Source organism: Perognathus longimembris, chromosome 21, assembly GCF_023159225.1.
Source record: "Perognathus longimembris pacificus isolate PPM17 chromosome 21, ASM2315922v1, whole genome shotgun sequence".
Taxonomy (NCBI): domain Eukaryota; kingdom Metazoa; phylum Chordata; class Mammalia; order Rodentia; family Heteromyidae; genus Perognathus; species Perognathus longimembris.
Genome location: NC_063181.1, coordinates 13,510,640 through 13,534,972, shown reverse-complemented (window position 1 = coordinate 13,534,972; position 24,333 = coordinate 13,510,640). Strand labels below are relative to the sequence as shown.

At 33.8% G+C, this 24,333-nt stretch overlaps 1 protein-coding gene across 3 annotated transcripts in view; it reads left to right on the top strand.

Moving 5' to 3' along the window:
* Spock3 (SPARC (osteonectin), cwcv and kazal like domains proteoglycan 3) overlaps positions 1 to 24,333 on the top strand; it is a 249,197-nt gene that overhangs the window by 98,700 nt on the left and 126,164 nt on the right. For all 3 annotated transcript variants that reach the window (XM_048330943.1, XM_048330941.1, XM_048330942.1), the window contains exon 3: positions 8,663 to 8,708. In XM_048330943.1, coding sequence (XP_048186900.1) covers positions 8,663 to 8,708 — 46 coding nt within the window. The remainder of the gene's footprint in view (positions 1 to 8,662; positions 8,709 to 24,333) is intronic.

Sequence of the window (24,333 nt, the reverse complement as noted above, 5' to 3'; positions counted from 1 at the left end):
CAATGCCTAACAACTTGTATTTTCTTTAATCTAGAAGGAGAGTTAAAAAAATTCGTTGAGGAGAAAACCTGATTATAGTTAGTTTACCTATCTGCCTCTCTTTAGCCACCTTTCCTGTAACACTACAGTATCCACACACATTCAACATCATTATTTCTATTACTCCTGGTCCCCCTACATACACCGCACCTAGACAAACATGCACATGAACACACGCACACTCACACAATCATTATGAAGTAATTCTGTCACACGTAGGTATGGCTTGGGTTAGGATATTATCATACTGAGCTACTTTCTAGAGTACTCTCGATTTCCTTTCACATTTTTTTCACTTGCTAGGGTTCTATGTGATGTAGCAACACTGGCCATTTTTCAACCCACAGCTTATATTACATGTGTAATGACCTTGACCAAAGTCACTCTTCCATGGTGGGTTCAACATTTTGTATGAAACTACAGTATATTGCTACCATAATTATCTCTCTAAAAACTAAATTATAACAGAGACTATGTCTTTATTTTAATCTACCAGTGGCCAGGGCCATGGAGCCTGGCCCATGGATATTTTAATGAATCCACATACAAGGAGGTAACAAACAGTACAAGAAATGTACCCAAGGCCTAACATATGAAACTGTAACCTCTCTGTGCATCACTTTGACAATAAATAAGAAAAAAATAATAAAACTCAAATATATTAGAGCAGGTACTAATATCACTTCTGTAAGAGTCCAAATTTACTTCATCTTAGGTTTTGTTAAAGTTCAGATGAAGAACACCAATGAAATCAATTTGGTTACATTAATCATTAGAATCGAATCATATTGAAATACATTCCTGTTTTTCTCTTTATTTCTTACATTAAGGGCAGGATACAAAATTCTAAGCTTTATCATTTAGACAGATGAAACTATACTTTCTTTTTTTTAAGCTTAAAACACATATAAATCATTTTTTCTCTATAGAAGATTTCTCTAAAAGAACCATTCTCTTAAAATGTTCTGGCAATTTGAGCTACAATGTGCAATTAGATAAGAGCATCTTACGAATTTTTCTTGGTTATTTCATTTTCGTACCCGTCATTTAGGCTGTAGCTCTTTGTGTATGTATGGGTGTGAGCATAGATAAGATGATTACAACTTCAAAGTGATCCTTTCAAATCATATCTAAAACATCATTTCAAAACTGACATTTTCAAGTCCTAAAGTAGATTAAATATTGGAGAAATAGCAATATTGAAAGTATATATCATATTTAACATCTTAATGAATATAAAATACAATGAAAGCCTTTAATGAACTTCACCATACAAGTTTTTATATGTATTTCAACTCATATATTTTCATGCAAGTTATAAGATGTTATGTCAATTCCATGTAGACTCTTACACAAAAGCATCAGATGGCTTTTAATAGAACTTTACTCTCGGGTTTGTTGTGAGAAATGTAGAGGCATGAGTTAAACATACCTCATCTCAGCAAATGCCTGTCACTCAGCTCTGTGCAAAGCATAGTGAATTATGTAACAATGGCCCAATGGCCACCTGGGCGCCAAATCAATGAGACATGGCTCAAATGGTAGAGAGCTATATATATATATATTTGGCCCCATGCTTAAACTCCAGTAACTCCATCAAACAGAACCATAAATATCAAAAGAATATAAAATAAAAGTGTAAATAATGGTTGATGCTTTGCTCCAATAATTATAAAAATCAGAGTTTATTTAGAGTTGTTTTGTGGGGGCAGACTAGGGTTTGAATTCAAGTATACAAGTGCTTGGTGTTTGAACCATAATTTCCAATTTTTTAAAGTTTTTTCAGTTAAAGTCTTGCTTTTTTGCCTAAAGTTAACTTTCAACTTGAATCTTTCTGTCTATTCCTCCTACGTATCTGGGATTCTAGGCACACACAACAGCATAGAGCTTGCTGGTTGAAATGAACACTTGCTTCATATCTGTTCAGTTTTGATCATCCATTCTCCTGAGAGAAGCTAGGAGTACAGGAGTGAGATGCCATGCTAAGAACTAGAGTTTTGATTTATTAACCAAAGAAGTGTTCCAGGGCTTGAGACATTTTTTGAGGACTTAGTGGTACTTTGCTAACTTAACCTTTGATTGTAATTATATATAGAGGATCCTGAAAGTAACGAATACATCTTTTCTCTTTGCATCTCTAATGGACAATGGCCTTGTTTTGAATCACTTCAAATTCACATTAGCTTTTGCACCTGGCTGACAATTGATTGGGGATGGCATATAGAAGTGAGGGATGAATAGACACAGCCTTTCCATGTAGTAGATTTCCATCGTAATAGGGCAAAAATGAAACTCTTTATATAAAATAGTCTTAGAATTCCTGAATGCTGTCTTACCATATATTATTGATCAAGCAAGCTTAAAAATAGACTCTTATTTTTTTGTTTGTTTTGCCAGTCCTTGGCCTTGGACTCAGGGCCTGTGCACTGTCCCTGGCTTCTTTTTGCTCAAGGCTAGCATTCTGCCACTTGACCCACCACTTCTGGCTGTTTTCTATGTATGTGGTGCTGGGGAATCGAACCCAGGGCTTCATGTATACTAGGCAGGCACTCTTGCCACCAGACCATATTCCCAGCCCAGCCTCTTATTTGGGAAAAAGGAGGAGTATTAATTTGCTGCTAAGATTAACACCAGGAAAGCACATTCCTGGAGACAGCTGTGGAGATTCTCTAATCACAGAAACTTCAGATTCCTCAATTATGAAAGTAAAGTCAATCAGATAATACTTCAAAGGTCCTAGGAAATTAAATTTTTGCATTTCATGGTCTGCATTTTTATATTATCTTCGCTGTGAAGAATTATCACAGATTTATGTTGTTTTCCTTCTTTGTTTCCTCAATACTTTTACATGGAATGCAGAGCTCCGTGAAGTCAAAGGATACTTACCACCTAATTTTGTTTTTCCTCTTGACCTACTGGAAATGCACTAAATATTTTTGAATAATTTAATTAACTAAATAACATGAATCGGTAATATGACACTGGAAGATAAAAGAAGATACACTTTATGTTTATTTTAGAAGTCAGAAGGGAGGGATCTGAAGAAGAGTTTCAAAAATTCTGTTTTCTCCTACTCTTTTCCATATGTCACAACTTTCTCCTAATACACCTAATCATTTATTCAGAATTCCACTTTCATATGGCATCAGTTTAAAAATATCCATTCATAACATAATGACTGATGACAATCACTAGAATCACTAGAATATCTTGAGCCCGAAACTAAACTATGTTGATTTAATATTTACACAGCTAAATAATATTATGATTCACCTCAATTTTTTTCTTCTCATTACTGCTCTTGTTCCTGATGTTGTATTGTACCTACTCCATTTTTCTTTTGTATTTGTTCCTATTGAAATGCTGTAGTTGAAATGGTTTAAGCTAGATTTTTAATTTTGTAACAAAATAAATTCATCTGTATATCTTCATAATTGTTCTTTCTTGCATTCTTAATGTATTTTCATCATGTAAATGTGAACTCATTAGCAATTTTTGACAATCATTACATGAATGACATCACTGATAAACACTATTTCTTTTGTAATATCTAAATTTGTGGGAAAAATTGACATTTCAGCTAGTGCCTCACCAACGGCATGTAATAAAAAGCTTTATATGAAAGTATAATTCTAAATCACTTAAAAACATATACAGCATTAAAGGTGTAATTTAGACAGTCTTGTAAGAAAATATTTCCATGTAGAGTACAATACAAAGATGATGTCACTAAATGAAATTTGTGCAAAGTAGTTTGCCATAATAATGCTGTTAGTATATATTTCTGTGTATATTTTAACATGATTGCTGGACTTAATTACTTAGTTTGAAGAAAACTTAAAACTATGTTTTCTAGGTTTTTGTAATCACATATAAAGCATTTTAAAAATATTTTTTCAGAAATACTATTAATATTTTACCATATGGATTGTTTTAGACAGAGATCTAATTGTGAAAATAATTTACCTTGTGAGATGCCTCATAGGAACCTCGAAATAATCCATTATTATTGAAATGTATCAGCATTTTGGTAACGGATTTCTGTGATAGACCTGTTTATGTTATGTATAATGGCATCTATACATTCTATAAATACAACAGAACAACTATATGCTCACAACACTGGAAATTCTGTGCCTTGCTTTAGAACTGTATTATCATGTTTTCTTATAATTTGAACATGTTGTACCAAAAATAGCTAGCACTAATGATCATCGATTTGACACTCATTTTATTTACAAAGTGACCATCCTAAAGTATTCACAATGGAAAGTGCAACTCTCATTTCTTGTGTACAGAGCAGGTAATTTTTCTTTTTCATATTTTTCTCCCTATTTATCTTGTTTTATTATTCTCTGTTTCTCTTTTATGATTGTGTAACATTTTTTAGAGTTTGGAGATATTTTATAAGGTTTTTTTTTTTCTGGACAATATAAAATGTTTATGGAGATGCAGGACTTGTTAATGGCTCACACCTTAGGAGGTTGAGATCTGAAGATTGCAAGATGAAGCCAGCCTGGGCAGAAAAAAGTCTGAAACTCTTATCTCCAGTAAACTACTCAGAAAAAGCCAGAAGTAGTGCTGTGACCCAAGTGGTAGAACACTAGCCTTAAGCTCAAAGAGGCTCAAAAACAACACCCAGGCCTTGAGCTCAAGCCACAGTACCAGCCTTGTACTTCCTCCCCACGATTCAGTGCAGATATAGTAGTATGTACACAATGAGACCCAATAAATAGCCATAGTGTTAAACATCTTTGAACACATTTTTACCTAGTTTAAAGCCTAACAGGAAAGTAGCTCCTGTATTCTGTGAGTATAGGGTTCATTCCCTCTGATTGCCTTCTAACTTTATATTTTCCACATATGGGAAAAATAAAAAAAATTATCAGACATTTTTATTGGATTCCTTATTGCAAAATATCACATACAATGTAAAAGCACACACATATGAAAGTATAACTAAATGATGGTAAATCTATTCAAAATGGTAAAGGTCATTGTTCCATAATTTAGGGAAAAAAATCAGACAATACAATAAAATGTTCTCAATATTGTAAAACTTCTGGGTTGGGAACATCTGTTATTATAGTAGTCATCTGTTGTAGGATATTTTTTATTCCATTGTCTTCCTGTATTTTTCAACGTCTCCTCATCAGTAGTCCTTAAATGAGTGACATTTTTCCCCAGAAGACATTTCAGTTTGTCAAATCTTCAGGGAGGATTTCTTGAGAGCAAATCTGATATCTCATGAGAAGAGGTCCAAAATGTTGAACAGAATCCCTGATCTTTAGAACACCAAAGAATTAGCAAGTCCAAAATATTAACAATGCTGGAATAAAAAATCTGTGCTCTCTCTCCTTTCTCTATGTATATGTTTGCACACACACACACACACACACACACACACACACACATAGAACTAGAAAAATCACATATTATAAATCAAAAGATAGTTTAAATAATATAACAAACATTTCAAGTCTTCTTATATTTGCCAACTATATTTTGTGGAATACTGACATTTGTTATTTCTTAAATATAGGAAGCTTGTAAAAATGTGACACTAAATTTTACAGCTAACTTCTGAAAGTGTCTGTAAATGGCCAATGTAAGATTTTTGAATGCTAGTGACAGGAATTCAGCTGTGCCTATTGAATTGCTCAAGATTGTCTCTAGTTGCCTAAACCTAAATTTCTCTTGTTTTAAACATTTCTTGAAGTTGTTTTCTAAATCCATGACTGGCTTATTTTGGATCTAAATTGAAGCTCAAGAACAACCTATATTCACATAAAGCCTCTTTTGAAACAAAAGAAATTGTGCCTGAAAGAACATTTATGTAAAAATACTTTTATTTCTAATCCTGGCAAAATTCCTGAGATTTAATGAAGTGAAACCATTTTGAGAAAAAAAAAGAAAGAAAGAAAAAGCCCAGTGAATATCACTAAAAATAGTTTATAAGGCTAACTTGCTTTTCTGTACAATGGTTGGACTTGAATGTTGTGCTTGACATTATCCAATCAACCAGGCTTATGTTTTTACTTTGTGATTATAAATTTTAATTTACCTATAATCTCAAAAGAACCAATGTGATTATGTGATTTGGAAGGGAGTTAGTAAAATCTGAGTGAGATTATATTGTACCACTATGTTATTTTTAATGTATTTTCACCATTGAAGATTCCATTGTTATTTTTTAAGAAATGGGAAATCTAAAAAAAAAAAAAAAAAAAAAAAAAAAGAAATGGGAAATCTAAAGGATCTTAGCAGCAGTAGGAGATCACTCAATGGTGTTGCCCAAACATTGATGAACTTAACTCTTCTGAGTAGCTGTTAATTGTATCACCTCCTGCAGGTCAGATATGGTGCCAGTATTTTAAAGACTTTGTGACTAATCCCCAAACATCCTTCGCAAGTCATTTTTCCAACCTACACAGAAGTTTCTGATATGTTGATCACCATGTTTAAAGTTTGATGGTGTTCTCTGGGAAAACAAGACCTCAAGTTCAAGTGAAACTGACTCCAAATCTATTTTTCATGTGTTTATTTCTAGCTTTTGTTAGGGTAAAAGAGAGATGAAAGAAAATGGCTGCTCACCTCCTCTCCAGGCTTGATGAAGGGAAGTCAACACTAAGAGGCAATTTTTCAAAATGAAAGATTTTTAAATGAGTTTTATAACCATGCTCTCCAGTTGTTAGATTCTTAATGGAGTGATTGAATTTGAAAGCTTGGTTTTCTAAGGACTCCAACATGTTCTTGTAAGGAAACTGAGCCATGAGAGTATTGAGAGTATCAGAATAAAGAAAGGCCAGAAAGTGAACTCAATAGACCCAACAGGCTTTATTTGAGAGTAGGACCCACAAAGGACAATCAAGTCTCCTTCAGACTTGCTAAAGGAGAAATGGCACAACCCCCATTTACAACTAGGGTCCTTTTAAATATTAGGCAGAAATAATGAAGTTGCAGGGCTGACAAGCAGAAGTGGGGTGAGATGGAGGTGGAGTGGATGAGCAATGTTATTTTAACAGAGTTGTTTCAAGGTCTCAACAGCCTCTGTGTTAGGGGCAGGGCATTGTATGTGGCCTAGGTCATAGGCTCTTTTCCCATACCACTGGAGCATTTCTTCAGGGCTAAGGGGAGGGGAGATGACTCAGTGTGGGTCAGAAGTAAGGACAGCTCTAAGATATGGCTGTCAGGAGGGAAGGTGAGGGCTTTACATTGTCACTTGCCAGCTGTCATAATTGTTTTGTCTTTTTAAGAAAGTTGTAAGAGGGGAAACAATGAATGTTTATTTATCTAAAGGCATTATCTTCCCTCATCTAATCCTACATACTTTAGGCCAGAATCAATTAGCATAAATTGTCACTCTTTACTTGTCTGCCAACCCCATTCCTTAACAGCCACATTTGGACAGAAACACAAGATTAGCAAAGTTGTCTTTTGTGGCTTTATTTTTCCTGTCATTTTTCTCTCATTTGATGCAGGTAAGTAGGAGAACACAAGGTGCTGTTGAAGATTATTCGAATTTTAAAAAATGGGGAACCAAATTTAACCTATATTTTCCTGAGTGACATTTGTGATTATATTAATAATTAAACAGTCTGTTGTATTTCATACAGTGGAAAATGTTAGCTAATAGAATAGAAAAGTGAATTAAAAAATCTCTGCTGTTCCTTTTCAGATATTACCAGTTCCTTAGCTTTTTATCTGGGCATCTTGAGTGGTATGAGATTTAGCTAGGAATTTTACCAAACTGCTATTACTTGCTTCTCTTTCCTAGGGCAGATTACTGTAGTGAAACAATGCATTGACTTGAACTGTGGATTTTTTCTCTTTCTAGTGAAAGATAATAGGGTTGAAGTATACTGTTATAGGGCTTTTAGAGTAATAAAATAGACTTAGTCCATTTTGCTTTGCTTTTAAAATTCCCTTTTGCTATCACTGCCCCAGTTTTGTGTTGTAAACTTACACTTAGTAAATATATTGTAAATATATTGCATGGATATTTGTTTCTGCATTAAAGGTTTAGAAGTTATCCAGGATTTAGTTAGATGTGCATCTTTTCAAGTTCCTAATTGTATTTTGATGGACTTCTTATATATTAACTTAACATGTGAATGATTTGCAAACAGTGTATTTATACTCTATGGACTATTGCAAAATCACTTATTTTTCCATTATATAAATGGATCCATTTACTATTGTACTAGTGGGAAATGAAACTGTATAATTAGAAAGTAGTAAGATGCTTTATAGGTGATTAGCTTAGGGTAATTATCTACATGTTATATTACCCACCGAATTGCAATAGAAAGAAGTGGATTATAGTATTTAAAAGAAGTGGCAACCGAAACAGTTAAGTTGTCATAGCAACCATTCAATTGAAATGAAAATAAATTCATTTGTTGACTTTTCTGTACTTTGTGAGCACTGTATTCCCTTTTGATAACTCTTCTTTTTCTCTTGTTCCTTTTTATTTTATTTTTATTTATAATTTGCTGCTTGCCATTGCAGGAAGTAGAGGTTTGTATTCAGCTTCTGTGTTTCCTATTTTATTTTAGATTTTATATAAGCCCTTACATTTCAATTACCCATGTGAACTCAATTCATATTATTTCCCTCATAGGATGATTATTTTCGCACTTGGAGTCCAGGAAAACCCTTTGATCAAGGTAAGAATCTAATTGTGTCAACATAAAAACCTTTCTATATTCAAAATCACTGTCCTTTAAAAATTTCTTATGAATGGATCTATATGTAGAAATGATGCTTATTTCAGGAGAATATAGTTAGAAAAATAAGCTAGATAACATGATTATGTTAAATTTATTTTATTTTTAGATACATGATTGGCTTACAGATTTGTGCTTTTAAACACGCTCATGTTTATTAGTTGATACAAAGCACTTCACATAACTTTAAAGTGCATTCATTTGGAGATAGATGTATTTGTCCAGAATTGAAAAAAAAAAGTTCATATGTCTCCTTTTCAGTTAATACATGGTTTCCTTTCAAACAGACTACTTTGTTAATTAGCATCATTATCTGAGTGTTTAGCATGACCCAAAAGGGAAAGCTACATTCTAAACCAGTGTTCTCCTGTCTCTGTACATACAACATACATTCTGGTTAGCACACAGTTAGAAAAACAGTGCAAATCGGTGGAGAAAAAGTACTCTATGTTGTAAGGGCAATGCCGACTTCAAATTCCATGGTATCATAATTATATAAGAAGGTTGTTTTCTAAATTATATGACATTAGATTTCTGGAATCTTCCACCTGAAATTTGAAAAAGAATCTATTACTTTAGGAAATAATATCCTTGCCAAAGACAATCTTTGCTGAAGCATTATCACTGATGCATTAATTAGTTTTCTGTCACTGTAATGAAATACTTGAGACAATTAAGTTACAAAGAAAGAAGTTTCAGTTGGCTCTGAGTCTGGCCTCAAATTGAGTGACCCCCTTGTTTTGGGCTTCTGGTGAAGGCAGCACATCATGGTTATTGAACATGATGGAAGCCACTTTCTAATACCAGCCAGGAAACAAAAAGGAAGAGTTCTACTATCTCCTTTCATATCATGTTCCCATGCCTAGGGCATCTTCCCAAAGACACCATTGACTAAATATCTCACAGACTTCCAGTAGCCCCATTCCAAGGAACATGCCATTAATATATGGATCACCAGGTTGGGGGGGGGCAGGGCTGCTTAACTTGCATACTCTAGTGAAAATGAGTAAATGATGGAGTCATAAAACAACAAAAACAGCTTAAAATATTTTCCTTGTCCACAAAGTTTTCCATTGACTATTCATAGCTGAGTGCCACACACACAACTCCTATATGAGAATGAACCAACAGGGACAACACAAGAACTAACCAGAAGAAGGAAATTATTGTCCCATTCAATTCCTTTCAAGATCAATTTCTTTCTAGTATCCTTCATGCTACAATGCTGTTATGTGATTTTTTTCAAAATGGGATCTGCATTATGAATTCTAAAATGGTAATTTTGACTTTGGATCTTAATAAATAAAAAAATGTGCTAGAATCAGACAGTAAAAATAAAAGTTACAACAAGCAGACTAAGATGTATTTGTGCACTTTCTTGCAAAATGAATTTTTGTGAAGGAATTATAAACCTTAAAAACTGGGAGTTAACTGTGGAAAAGGTGTCAACTCCCAAATTTATCATACTTGATACCTCTGGTTATATATAATAAAGGTGCTTTAACTCCCCCCCCCACCTCCACCCCTTACGCTTTTTCGGGTGTGTTACAATATATTTTACCTACCCTATTAAAACACACACCTAAGTACATAAGTATGTAAACACACTTGTAAACATCTGCACCTGCAAACTTGCCTCTTAATAAAACCAGTGTAAATGTCATCTATAAATATATATACTCATCTACATATATGCACACACCAGATCCTATATATCTATATGTACACATATATGTACCTTCATACATGCATGCCTAGATACATATGCATATACTTGGGAAACTAATTTCCTTTCATATATTTTAAGAAAAAAATCATTAAAACTGTTTTATTAGAATACATTAGTTGGACAAGAGAGAGTCACTAAGTTATTTCTATACATGCAAAATGTACCCCATTTAAGCCACTACTTCTCTTACTCATCCTTCTTTATTTCCCCTCCTCCATTTCTTAAAACAATTTCAACAGGTTCAGTGGTTTCTATTCATATATGAATATAAAGTACTTCACTCATATTTATTTATGCTCTCCACTCCCCCCATTTCCCCCACCGACACCCACCAATGAAAGATGAAGTTTAAGTAAAATATCTTTGATGATGGAAACATTGCTTCAAAATTAAAGTGCATCAATGCCAAAAATAAATTGCGTTGGATTTTTCCATGCTGAGTTTTCTGTTCTGTTTCTTCTCTTCATTAGCATGGTTAATCATGAGTTGACATCCCGAAGTCAACTGAAAAATAGTTTTAATGAGGACATGCATCTTCGTGAATAAGCCGTCCAAATTCTGTGCTTACTATGACAAATATACCAAATGAAGAGAATTTATAAAACAATCTACAGGGGTTGCATGCTAAAAAATTAGTATAAATTATTAAGTGCTTTTGATAAATGTGCTGCAGCATTTAAAGATAAATATTTATTGTTTTCCCTTTTATTATATTAACCTTGTATTGTTTGTGGAGTGCATTGATTATTGTGTGCGACAGACAAATAATTGAAGATTTTAGCAGTCATTCAGAGCAGCTGTTTAGAGAACTTGCTTGGGTGAATGTAATATTACCTAAAAGTGTCCCTTTTTAGTCAAAAGTTATCTTCTCCTCTCCACACATACTAGATAGGAACCATGGATGTGAAATTTAGTCCCTTTATTTCTCCACTTTTTACTATCCAAACCAGCTTGGAGCTGCTTCCACTTAGTATCTACTGGGCAGGAAATTAGAATGAATAGATTAAACATCAGGAAGCAGAATTGATTATCAATCTATTGAAGAAACAGTGGATGGAAAGAAAAGACTGCTTTGTTCAAAAAAAAAAAAAAACAGTCCTGCGCTTAGCCTTGTGTTCATCCATTGCTTTTGTCTTGTAAGGATCCAATTTATCTGATTCTCATTATTTCTCATCCATTTGCAAAATGTCTTCCATATAAAAACAGCCGCAGCCTGACGTGTCCCTTTGCAATCAATATCTGGCTGCAAAGCCAAAGCTGTGGAGATTTCATCTGGAGCTTTTGTTCCCTTCAATGAACAAAGCTGTTCACAGTTTTATGTCGGCAATTATTTCTGCAACTTAAAAAGACAAGTGTTGGGGAAAAATGCAACTCCCAATTTGTCTTCTTCTTCTAGCAAAGGCAAAACTCTACTTACTGAACAGGTTATGTAGATTAGACAATGTAGGTATTGTCTTTCTCTGATTTCTTGAGTTTAGTTGTTTATGCACGTCTTATTTTTTCATGCTCTCAGATGGTATTTCTTGGTGATATTTTGAAACAATAGATAGGTCTGATCCAGGCTCACAATAGAGGCCTGGTGGTATAATAATGCGGCTTTGTTTAAAGCTCAAGGCCTTTGGGTATATTTTAGTGGAAAAATTGGTGTTCTCACAATTGAAATTCAGTGAGTGCAATATGCAGAGATGATTGCAGTATTTTCCAAAAGTGCTTTCAATCATTTAAGAATGTAAATTATGAACTATTATTTGATTTGAACCATTATTTGATCAACTCACATGAATTGATGTAGGATTTTTTGTATCATTATGGACAAATACCTTGTTAAGGCATTCAAATGCTAACAGCTCTGTCCATTTACATTCTCTATCAGTTGGATTATTCTCTTGGCAGCCTCAGGTCAAGGGAGTTCTCTGTGTTCCTGTGGAAAACATACTAGAAAGTTCTGTTCGACCCAGAAACCAGCACCACATGCTGATTTAACTCTCCATCAGATTTTGTCCTAAAGATCTACACAATGCTGCTAAGTTTATCCAGTTCTTGCAACAATGGGCTTTAGTTTGTTTTGCTCCATAGTCTATAAAAGATAGCAACTAAGACTCTTAGATTCTATAGTTCTAGGCCAAGTCATGGTAATGTCTCCACAGAATAGCACAAACTGAGCCAACATCTGTGTTTTAAGTAGGATCTAGATGAACAGAGCTTCACTTGGTTCCTGTCACAGAACCTATACCAGTGCTCTGGGAGGGTAGTCCTATTTATTACTTTGTGATGATCTTGTGTATCATCGAAGTATGAATCAAATTTATAGAGCAAAGCATCGATCAGATTCACTTTGACGGTATTTAGTGATTTAAGAAACAATACATTTATTACATACTTTGTTAATTCAGCACAGAAAGTAATGAACATTGCAAATATTGAAAAAATTGCATATATGAGATAATATGCTTATAAGGCATTATCCATTGGGTGAAAGGATTTTTCTCCAAGATAATTTATATGGAGAAAACTTGAGCCACTTATAACTTGTCGAAACTTCTATGTACTTTTAGTTTAACTCAGTTGTCAGGATCTTTTGGTTTCCCTATTAAAACAACATATTTCATAACATTGTAGATTAAGCAACTCTGGTAGCTTCTGACACATATTTTAAAATAACAGAAATTCAGGTTATTTTTATTCCTGAAAGATATCCCACCTATTTTCTCCTTCCACGTATTCATAAGATTGCTTAATGGCTAAGAATGCGCTCTCTCACAGCAATGTTTCTTATAAAATCCTAGCTGGTGAAAAAAGGAATAAGTATATATACTTCTGCTAACTAGTACTATCTATTTAAAGAGAACCCCAATAATGTAAATTTCAGGGAATTTTCTCACATTTGTTCCATATAAGAAAACATCTATCATTTTGATATGTCTTTTATTTGTTTTTACAGTTTTTTTCTTTATTGTCAAAGTGATGTACAGAGGGGTTACAGTTTCATATGTAAGGCAACGAGTACATTTCTTATCCAACTTATTACTTCCTTCCTCATTTTTTCCCTCCCATCTCCCCCATCCCCCTTTCCCTCTCCCACCCATGAGTTGTACAGTTGTTTACACCAAATGTTTTTGTAAGTATTGCTTTTGGAATGATTTGTCTTTTTACCCTTTGTCTCTCAATTTTGGTATTTCCTTTCCCTTCCCTAGTTCTAATACACATATATATAGTATCGAGGGTACTAAGACTGGATACAGTGATTGCAGGTATATTCATTATATAACTCAAGGAAAGCATACAACTCTGAAAAGTACATTTGCATAATACATTTTCAACTGCTGTGAAAGCTTCTTATTTAGCAGAAAGGATGATAGAAAAATAGGTAAAGATGACCCAATCCCAATGGAGGATAAGTCAGAAATTGCCTACAATGAAGAAAGGCAGACTGATCACCAAAGTTCGACTCTAGCTTTGCAGTGAGGCAATACACATTGGGACCAGAGCCTGTTGCCTGGCAGACAAGCACTTCAGAGCTCTTTTTTTTTTTTTGCTTGTGATTTGTTTGTAAGATGGCTAACTTTACCCTACCTGACTTTGACTTGGCATCCTTTTGCTTTTATCTCTTAAGTAATGGAGATTGTAAGTTTTGTACCACCATGTCTGGCTTTAGAACTTAAGTTTTTATAATGTTATTCAATTAAGATTAATGTTAGAGTTCAAATACTTCTTCAAAACAACCAGTCCAACTAACTCTTCTAATATAGTTTACTGTACGTTCATATGGTACATATTTCTTGGTGACTTAGATTAGAAAGTTTATGGGAGGATTTAACAGCCATAGGTAGGCCCGAATTTTGGCTAGAAAGAACTACTGAATGTTGGGGGCAAATGTTTACTCCAAACGATCAATATGAATTCATGTTGTTTGAACTCAGTGAAGTATTAGACTATAATTTCAGAGGCAAAATTTTCTGATTTGTTTTACTTAGTATAGCCTCTTACTACTCAATTAATTTGTACAACTGTCATATTTTAAATTAATTCTTAGGTGGTACCTGCAGTTAAATTTATAACTATCAATCGTATATTCAGTTTTGCTTATGAAGCTGTTACTTATGATTACAAATGCACTGCACATCCTGCTTCTAAAGTTCATTATAACAATAGTAAAATATACTTGCTCTGAAAAAATACTTGTTTTTTGATGTGTGAAATTTAGTGTTCCTCATTAAGGTCATAGTTCATCAAAAGCCATGCAGCTATCAATATGTATATTAATAGAGAACATGGTCAATCACATATATTGCATCCCTTGTAATGCAGCCATATTTAAATGTTTGTCTTTTTCCATTTTTCAATGTCCATTCTCCATTTCGTGATGGTTTCTGAATTCTTGTTTCTATTTCCCAGCAAGAATGTTGTTTGAACCTTAGTTTCAATAATCAGAATTCCTCTTACTTAAACCTATATTATGGTCATGTTACATAGCTACCTATCAATGAATCAAATTAAAACTAGATATGCAAGAATGCAAAAAAGCTGAAGGAATTTTTTTAAAAAAATTAAAAAGAATAATGACTGAGAATTTCCAAACATTAATTTCAGATTCTAAAGATAGACACAGGAGTCTTAGAGAACACAATCCAAGAAAAGGTGAATTCCAGAAAGCATATTATTTCAAGACACATTATTTTCAAGCTTCAGAAAAGCAAATTTAAAATAAAAATACCAAAAGATGCCTGAAGGAAAATAAATACATTCCCCACAGATGGTCACAGATAATAATTGAGGATAATGTCTCCAAAATCATGTAAACAGTAACAGAATACAGCCTAATCATTAATATTTAAAGAAAGACCCCAAATAAACCAAACTTGAAACAAAAACCCAACTATGCTCAAATTTTCTCTCTATGGAATTATCAATTAAAATGAAAGAGAAATAGAAGTCTCAGAAAAACAAAATGGAGAGAACATTTGGTCAGAAGATGTACCTTACAAGAAAAGCTAAAAATCTTGGGAGAGAAGGAATTGATGTATCAGCAACAGATCTTTATAATGGATGATTACTGAAGAAGTAATAAGTAAAGGTAAAATAAAACACTGTCTACTTTCTTTAATGCATAAAAGTTCATTCAAACCAATAGACATAATGTGTCAAATTATGTTTTCTTACTGAAGAATATTTCCTAATATTTATTAGGAAAAAATAGGAGTGTTGTATGTATTGAGGAGTATATGGGAGTATTATATAAATATCTGCTGCACATTGATTGTAGAAATAATTGTTTTTGTAGAAATAATGTTTTATTTTTTCCAGTCCTGGGGCTTGAATCCAGGGCCTAAGAACTATCCCTGGCTTCTTTTCGCTTAGGGCTAGTGCTCTTCCACTTGAGCCAAGGCACCACTTCTGGCTTTTTCTATATATATGGTGCTGGAGAATCAAACCCAGGGCTTCATGTATAAGGAGGCGAGCACGTTACCACTAGGCCATATTCCCAGCCCTTAGAAATAATGTTTCTATGTGAATAAGAATATACCCTTTTAAGTCTTACTCTCTCTTAATGTGAAAATGTCAGAGTTATGAGTGAATTGTGACCCTCTCTCTCTCTGTCTCTCTCTCTATATATATGTTTTATGTATATATATATATATATATATGTTTTATACATATATATGTCAATGTGACCTTCATTGGAATGGAAACCATTGTAGATGTGATTCAGACTGGGAAAGCTATAGGTCAATAGAACTGGTGTCCTTGTGAGAATAGAAAAGGCTTATACACCATCAGAGAAGCCACTGGCAAAGGAAGCAGGGATGGAAATTTGGAACACCAAGGATGGTCAGGTGCCACTAGAAAGGAGAGAAACAAAAAATGGATACTCACCTTTGTTCTCGGGAAGGAACCAATACAGCTGGCCTCTATGAATATGAGAGAATAAATCTCTGTTGAAAATACTTGATTTCTTGTTATGGCAGTTATTTAGTTATAGCAGTTCTAGAAAAGCAATGCAATCAGCATTATTTTTTTAATTGTTTGGATAATTCCTGTAATGTCTAATCCTATTCTGTCATATAAACACAAAAGCTTCTACTGACAGAGTAGCACATAAAATTTCTCTATTTAAATTAGCACATATAACGGTGCCAGTGCCTCACGCCAGTAAATCCTGGCTACTCAGGAGGCTGAGATCTGAGGATCATGGTTCAAATCCATCCAGGGCAGGGAAGTCTGTGAGACTCTTATCTTCAATTAACCATCAGAAAACTGGAAGTGATAATGTGACTCCAAGTGGTAGAAAACTGGGCTTGAGCTGAAAAGCTCAGGGACAGTGTCAAGGCCCTAGAATTCAAGACCCATGACTGACAAAAAATAAAATGAATAAAAATAAAAAATAAATTCGCACATATGAATGATATCTTCTAATGTAAAAGTTTTAATTTTTGACATTTTACAAGGTATGTGTGCAATGGATGCATATTTTTATTCAAGCACTATTTATTTACTTTTTTTGGTAGTAAAATGCATACCATGCTCCTGCTGTTTTATTCCAGATTTCCTATTGGATGATAACAACTCTAAACCTGAGATAGCCTCATAAGTAAATCTGACCAATAGGAGTTCCTTTGGCTCCTCTTTTTAGAGATTAAAGATAAAACAGGATTAAAAACTACAATAATTTCATTCTGGATGGACAGGTGAAATTACAGGAATACGGAGTTCTCTTCTTCAAGTAATGCCAGTGAATACACTGTGTAGGCAATCAGAGCCACCATGGCACAAACATAGAAGACCATTACTAAGAGGTAAAGCAAGGAGGTCTAAATGTGACTGTCATTTTCGTAGAGTTCCATGTGATATGATCTGAAACTCAGATTCTTTTAGATTCTTTTTTGCTTTTCTTTGGCTAAGTTATCTTAATCAATTGCTTTTAAATTCAGTGGAAAAATACCCTGACCACCTAGAAATCTGTAACTAGTATATCATTTTAAAGTGGGTAAGCTGAAGTAGGGGTAAAGGGAATCCCTTTTACAATTAGTTTGCATTCCAGGCACGCATTATCAGAAGGCATTTACTATTCTGCACCAGTTCATCTCTAAGCTTGCATAGGATATGCCTGTGAACTTTGTCTTTTCCTAGACCACACAATAATTATGCCCAAAATTCTACATGCTGATGGCAAGTAGAATTGCATTTTCTCTGAAGCCTTATCTCATGATTTTTGGGGGTAACTGTGCCTGTTATTGTATTGGTAGCTTTGAAACAAAATCAAAGACATAAGTACTTGGAAGATCTTTTACCTTTTCATAAACCAGAAGTGCATTTAATATAATTATACTTTAAGACAAGTCCAGGAACATCCTTAATATAATGAAGTTACATCAAACTAAATACTTGGTATAAACCCCTTCTTTCCAAGGTCAAAATCACTTTCCTTTGGGTTAGTTTTGACAGATGACTCATTAATCTTTGTGACTCTCACTATTCTATGTTGCAGTCATGATGAGGAACTGAAGTGTCCCTTGGGTTCTTACAGTGGAGCAGTGCATTTCAGAACCTTAAATCATGAAAGAAACAAGCCAATCCACACAATTGCTTGAAAGATGCCTTAGGCATTAAGTTAAAGAAAATACTTATAGAAATGTGATAGATAACTGGGGAAGCTTTGATATGGATAGTTTGTATGAACCACAAACAAATGTCTTTATTTTCTTTCCTCAAGAAGGTGGAAGGAAGCAGTAAGTCTCAAATTCCTTGTTTCCTAAAGTTTTTAATAACAAATATATGATTTATAAAACTAAATCTTTCAATCTATATTGTTACCTGATTAAAACTCAGCTGTTTTTGGCAGGAAGACTCAAATAAGGAGTGAGCTCCAAAATTTCATCCAGAGAGACTCAACATTTGAAGTGATCTCTGAAACTAAAATGGCAACACAACCAGTGCAGCTCTTCTCAAATGCTCCTTTATTTGGCATAACAAATGGCAATAGGGCATGTATCTCCCAGCTTCATTTAACATTTATCAAAAATTTAGAACAATAAAAATTCAGAGAGTGTTATTGATTCTCATTAAAATGTAGAGCAAGCCATGTAAGACATAACATCTATTCATCCACTACCTGGATATTTTCATCATGGTCAGAGAAGGATAAAAACCAAACACAATTTAAGAGCAGATCATTGTACAAACTCCAAACAGCATTGTTTTGAAAGCGTAGAAGCCTTTGCCAAAAGCCATCTAAATAGCCATCTAAGAAGATCCCAAGAAACAATAGCAGTAGGAAAACATTCTTCTTTCATTTTGCTTCTGTATTCAACTCACAGTAGAACTGAAAGATTTTGTTTAAACTATGACTTGACATGAGACAATAGAAGGACTGTAAATAAATAAGGTCAAGTAAGACATATGACAGACATAAAAGAGGAGACTCACCAATTTTGGATTTCATTTAATTTAGAACTGAGAAAATCTGGCAAAGGCAATTTTGAAGCCAAGTGATTTTTAAATAAACTAGAAATGCATGTTGACACATTCTAAAAGCACATTGAAGAGCACTTACATAGTTAAGGCAATTTATGTGTCCCATAGCTTCTTGTCAATGGGTAACTACATCAGCAGAGAAATTTTGATATATAAATATCATTTTTTGCCAAGTTACATTAAGGAGTCTTTGATTACATTTTACAATACTAAAGTGGAAGGAGAGTTACTTTATTGAGAGCTGCACTCAGCAGGTCAAGTGTACTTTTTATCATTCAATTTTGTACTTAAGACTCATGAAGAATTGACTTTTCTGTAGACTGGGGAATGAGGTTATAGGAGTAGAAATGAATTGAAAGGGATGTTACCCAAACCCATATGGATTTTCAGAAATCAGGGGAAAAGCAGTATTTGGGGAGCTCTTGATAGTAAATATGTTGGTATATTTTAGCTGGCCACCACAATAGTTTTCCAAAGCAGGTTGTCTAAACATTTAAAATGAGGATGAAAGTTTAGTTAAATAAAGACAGGTAGAGGTTACAACTGGAATACTTCTTTCCCTGGCAGAGAAAGAAAATGGAAAGTTAATTACTAGGATTATGGTAATTACAAGTAGATTTTAGAGTTGGAGAGCAGAAGTAAGCTTGCCCGCAAAGGATATATGGTTTAATTCATCAAAGAATATTAAGTGAAGCTCTTCTGTCTTCATGTGCTGAGGGAAAGATAGGTCCACAGGGATTTCTGCTGAACTGGCAGGTGAAGTTTCTATTTCACAGTCTATGATATAATTGTTTTCTGTCACATCTTCCGTTATTTCATACACTTAGCCCTGTGCCATTTTCTGACATTGTTGTTCAGCCTAAATGTGGGGTCATACTTATTAGATGTCATCATAACCATATCAAAACAATGAAAGGCCTAAAGCAAAACAAGTAACTCTACCAATGACAAAAGCAAGTTAGCTCCCTACTGCTCCTGAGTCCATTCTATCCATTCATCTTTTTGTATTTAGATGTTTAAGTCATCAAATAGTAGTTTCAAATCTTATCTCTCTATCTTCACAATGAGCAATGCATTCAGTAACTCATATTGGAAGTACAGGGATGAAGTTTCTATCATATCTATGAAGTCTTCTCTTTCTCTCTGTGTCTGTCTGTCTCTCTCTCATGCATTAATATTTACTAAAAGATTTTGTATTTATATTTTCCATATTTGAAACTGATCTATATGTTAATGTCAATAGACTTATTACCTAAATGTTTCCTTTCACTCTTGTTTTATTTAGTTTTTAAACTCACTCTGGAAGGTAAATGTTAGCATAAGTATTAATATATTACTCAAAGTATACTATGACGCAAATCATCAGTTGCTAAAATATTTGTTTAATGTAGAGTTAAATTAACCGTGTATCCAAACACACCAACTGTTACCTAAAAATGATTATTTTAACATTATCTGTGGAATATATAATTTCTTTACTCAGCAATGTATTGAACAGCAGTGTTGTCCTAGGTAGAGCACTGATAATTTAAGTTAAATTGAAATTCTGGACAGATATACATCTTGGAGGCAATAGGCCATATTTTATCTTAATTCAAAGACTGCTCTTAACAGTGCACATATGAAAGCTATAGTTTTAGTCATAGACATGCCTTCAGACTTACTAAGCAGATAGAAATTGAGTCATCATTATGCTGCCAATTTAATTCCATCCATCTTTCATCCTGCTTTTAATTAAATGGTTAAGTTGTCATCAAACTGATTTTAAACTTTATGTTCATGTATCCATCATTCTATTGAGCAAAAGACCTTCAGTATCTCACACAGAGAAATACAAAAATGACCTTTTGTCAATTACGTGACTTTCATAGTGAAGATAATTTATTTGGTAGTCTAAGCCAAACTTCCTTCCTTCCTTCTTTTTATTCCTCTTCTCCTCTCTTTTTCTTCATTTTTGAAAGTACGAAATGTTTAGATTGAAACTTAATTTCTAAGTTTATTGTTTTCAGAAGTGATTTTCTCCACATAAGAAATGTCTAGAAGTATAATCATATACACATAAATGTGTGTGAGTGTGTATGTATGCAATGTGACCTTTATTTCTATTCCTATATGGAATGTACTTGTTATTGCTTTAATCTGAAACATACCCAGCAGGATCACTTGTTGAACCCTGGTGCACAAATGGGGCACTGTTTTGGGAGTCCACGAAGACGTGAGGATATAGGGCCTAGATGGAGGCAGTTAAACACTGTGGGCATTTCTTTGAAGGGTATTTTGTGTCCAGCTCCTACCTACCTCTGTCTATCTCTCTGTCTGTCTGCCTTTCTCTACAGACCTCGATGAATTGAGCAATCTGCTCCACAGTAAATTTCCAACATATGCCTTATCCCAGGTCCTTATACAATCACATGACCCTGGATTGTAGCTTCTAAGATCATGAACCAGAGCAATACTTTCCCTCTTTAACTGTTCATGTCAGGTATTTTATCCTTGGGACAAAAGCCTGTCTAACAGAACACTGAAATGGCTTTCTAGAATTTAGGAGACATTCATAATGGTTTAAGAATCCAAAAATGTTTTTTGTTTCTGTATTTGAGTTCTTTCTGAACGTTATATCTTAGTTCAAGTCGCTTTAGGAAAAAAATAATATTTTTATTTAATATTTCTTTCATTGTAGATATTTCTTCTCAGTAGAATGGCATATTGAAGTCCAGTATTTTATAATACTGTAACTTTGATAATTTGTATTCAGCAAGACTAAATCAGCTAAAGCAATAAGTGAGTTTGACATGCAAGCAATCAGAAGAAAATGAATATATTATCATTTTATAGAGGATCAGCTTCATCTGGTAAATTCAAATGGTGAACAATGCAATTTACTGATAATAGCTACTCTAAATTCACCTTAAACTTGAATCAACATTTTGGTACTATGCAGTTGCTGCATGTGAGACAGGCAAGGAATATTCATTAGCATAATAAGTTCTGTGTACTTTAGTAATGTGTACTATTCCGCTAAGACTCATTTTAAGACTTGCTATGGATGAGACTGAGAAGATCTATGAGCCATATACTTACTGAGTAAGCAAAGTATTTTCAATTATAAGGGCTTCTGCTTGTCCAATTTATCTTTCATTTGCTTATCTGAAAACTAGAAATAATATTCCCATTACAGGTCAGTTAAAAGGATTAAGTAGTATGTGTACAAGTTTTACAATTTTCCATAGCCTATGGTAAATACTTGAAAATAGGAAGAACAATTACTAACAACATAAGTTTCTAGGTCAACATAACATTTAGATATAAAACCATAATTTAAATGTAGAAATTGTCTTTTGCTTTTCACGACATGTGACCATGAGCATTCATTTACACAAGGGGACAGACAGCCTTTAAAAGTGGGTATGGCAATAGGCAACTATTTAATTTAATTTTAAGAAGCTATATATTGAAGCTTGGCATTCCTGATTTCCTTTCCTAAACTAGTATTCATGTTTTTGATGATGGTGATTCCACAATACCATAATATCATGACCAATACACCCTGCCAGTGGCTCTGAGTTAAATTAAGTCCCAGTAGGCAGTAATGGTCACCCTGCTGAGTAGCTCTGCTAAGTATGAACAATTACTAAATAAAGCCATTATTTATAATTGGAGAATTCATGTTTGCATGTAGTTTTCACAGGAAACAAAAGAAAAGGAAGCCAAAACAAGCCAAAAATATTAAAATAACAAGTCTCGTTAACATTTTACAGAGTAATAACTGAGCTCTTTTGTATTTTTTCTAAATACTAATTAGAAATGGACCTATACACTGTATAGAATTGAATATAAAAACCGTGCTTCATAAATATTTCATTTGAGACCTTTTCTACTAAGCTTTTTTTATTTTCATGTGACAATTTAATAAAATTGAAATGACATGTTTCTTAGTAAAATAACATGCTTTCTTTCTTTATAAAGCTTGGAGGTTTTAGCCCTAAATACACACATATATGCTTATGCTAATTTCTAAGCAATCAAATATCATGCATTGACAGAGCACATTCTATCCACTGAGAATAATCTAGGCTATTTGTATGATTTTAGGAATTGGGCAAATTCATTATATGATTTTACTGATGAAGGAGCCAAAAATTCAAGAGTGTATTCTGTGAGGCCTATTATCTCCTAGCCCCCTGTACCATCTTCTCTAACAGCTGGGAAATCCCAGACCTCATCCCTTATTTTCATATTGGCTTTCCCTACTGAGATAGTGTCACACTTGGTTTGCTGTGCTAAACAGTATTACCACCTACAACTTTGCCTTTAGAGCTCCATTGATAACATCTTTATATTAAGAAATATCACTCTAATTAATGGAATAAATGTAAATTACAGAGGGAAACGATGTGTAACAATTGGACACTTTATCTTCTCTTCATATAACTGACTTCCCCACCCCAAAATGAAATCCATTCTAACTAATATAATCATCTAATGGATTACCTGTTTTGCTGCCTCCTGGCTTGTAAGTTTGGATTGTTTATCATTTTCTTTCTTTCCTTCATTCAGAACTTTTCACTAATTTGTTGAAGAATATCATCAGTTGTTGCCTCAAATAGTTATATTTCTATCTTAACCAAAATAAAATAATGATAATTGCAGGCCTTCAATAGCTACTTTGTCCTCAGCACCCTTCCTAAGGGACTCTTGCAGGATATGTTTCAGAAAACCTAGTAAAACACAGCACAAAAGTGGTAAATTTGGACAAAATTCAGAAAACATGTTAGCAAATTCAATCAATTATGATTCTAGACCAAAAAAGGCCTGAAACTCATTTTTATGCCTAGAATTTCGAACTAACATGTTAGAAGATGATGAGAGGCAGGTAATAGCTACTGAATGATTAAAGATTGTTGATATCCCACTGTTGTTTGGAGAAAAGCTGGTGAAAGTATAGCTTTGTTAGGAAAAATGTAGAGCTAAATCAAGTGTGTGGAGTTTGAATTTTTATTACTTAGAAGAGTATACTTGTGATCTACTGTTTGTGGCAGGATTGTTCCAAGATTGCATTTCTCAATCTTCTAAGTATGATCATATATCTACACTTTGTTCACATAGAATGATATCGCTGAGGTCACATGTAACTTTGGGAAATTATATATACAAGGAACCCAGGAGGTCATTATTACAAGGCCAGTAACAAAGATTGCAAAGGAGGGAAAAGTCCCAGTTTGAGTCTGTGACACCAAGAACCACCACCCTTGTTTTCACTGATGTAAAAACAAACATACAATGATCTTTTCTAGACTCTAACATGTTTGTTCCAATAATATGTATGCTCATTTTTACATGGAAATGTCAACAGTAACCAAGGTG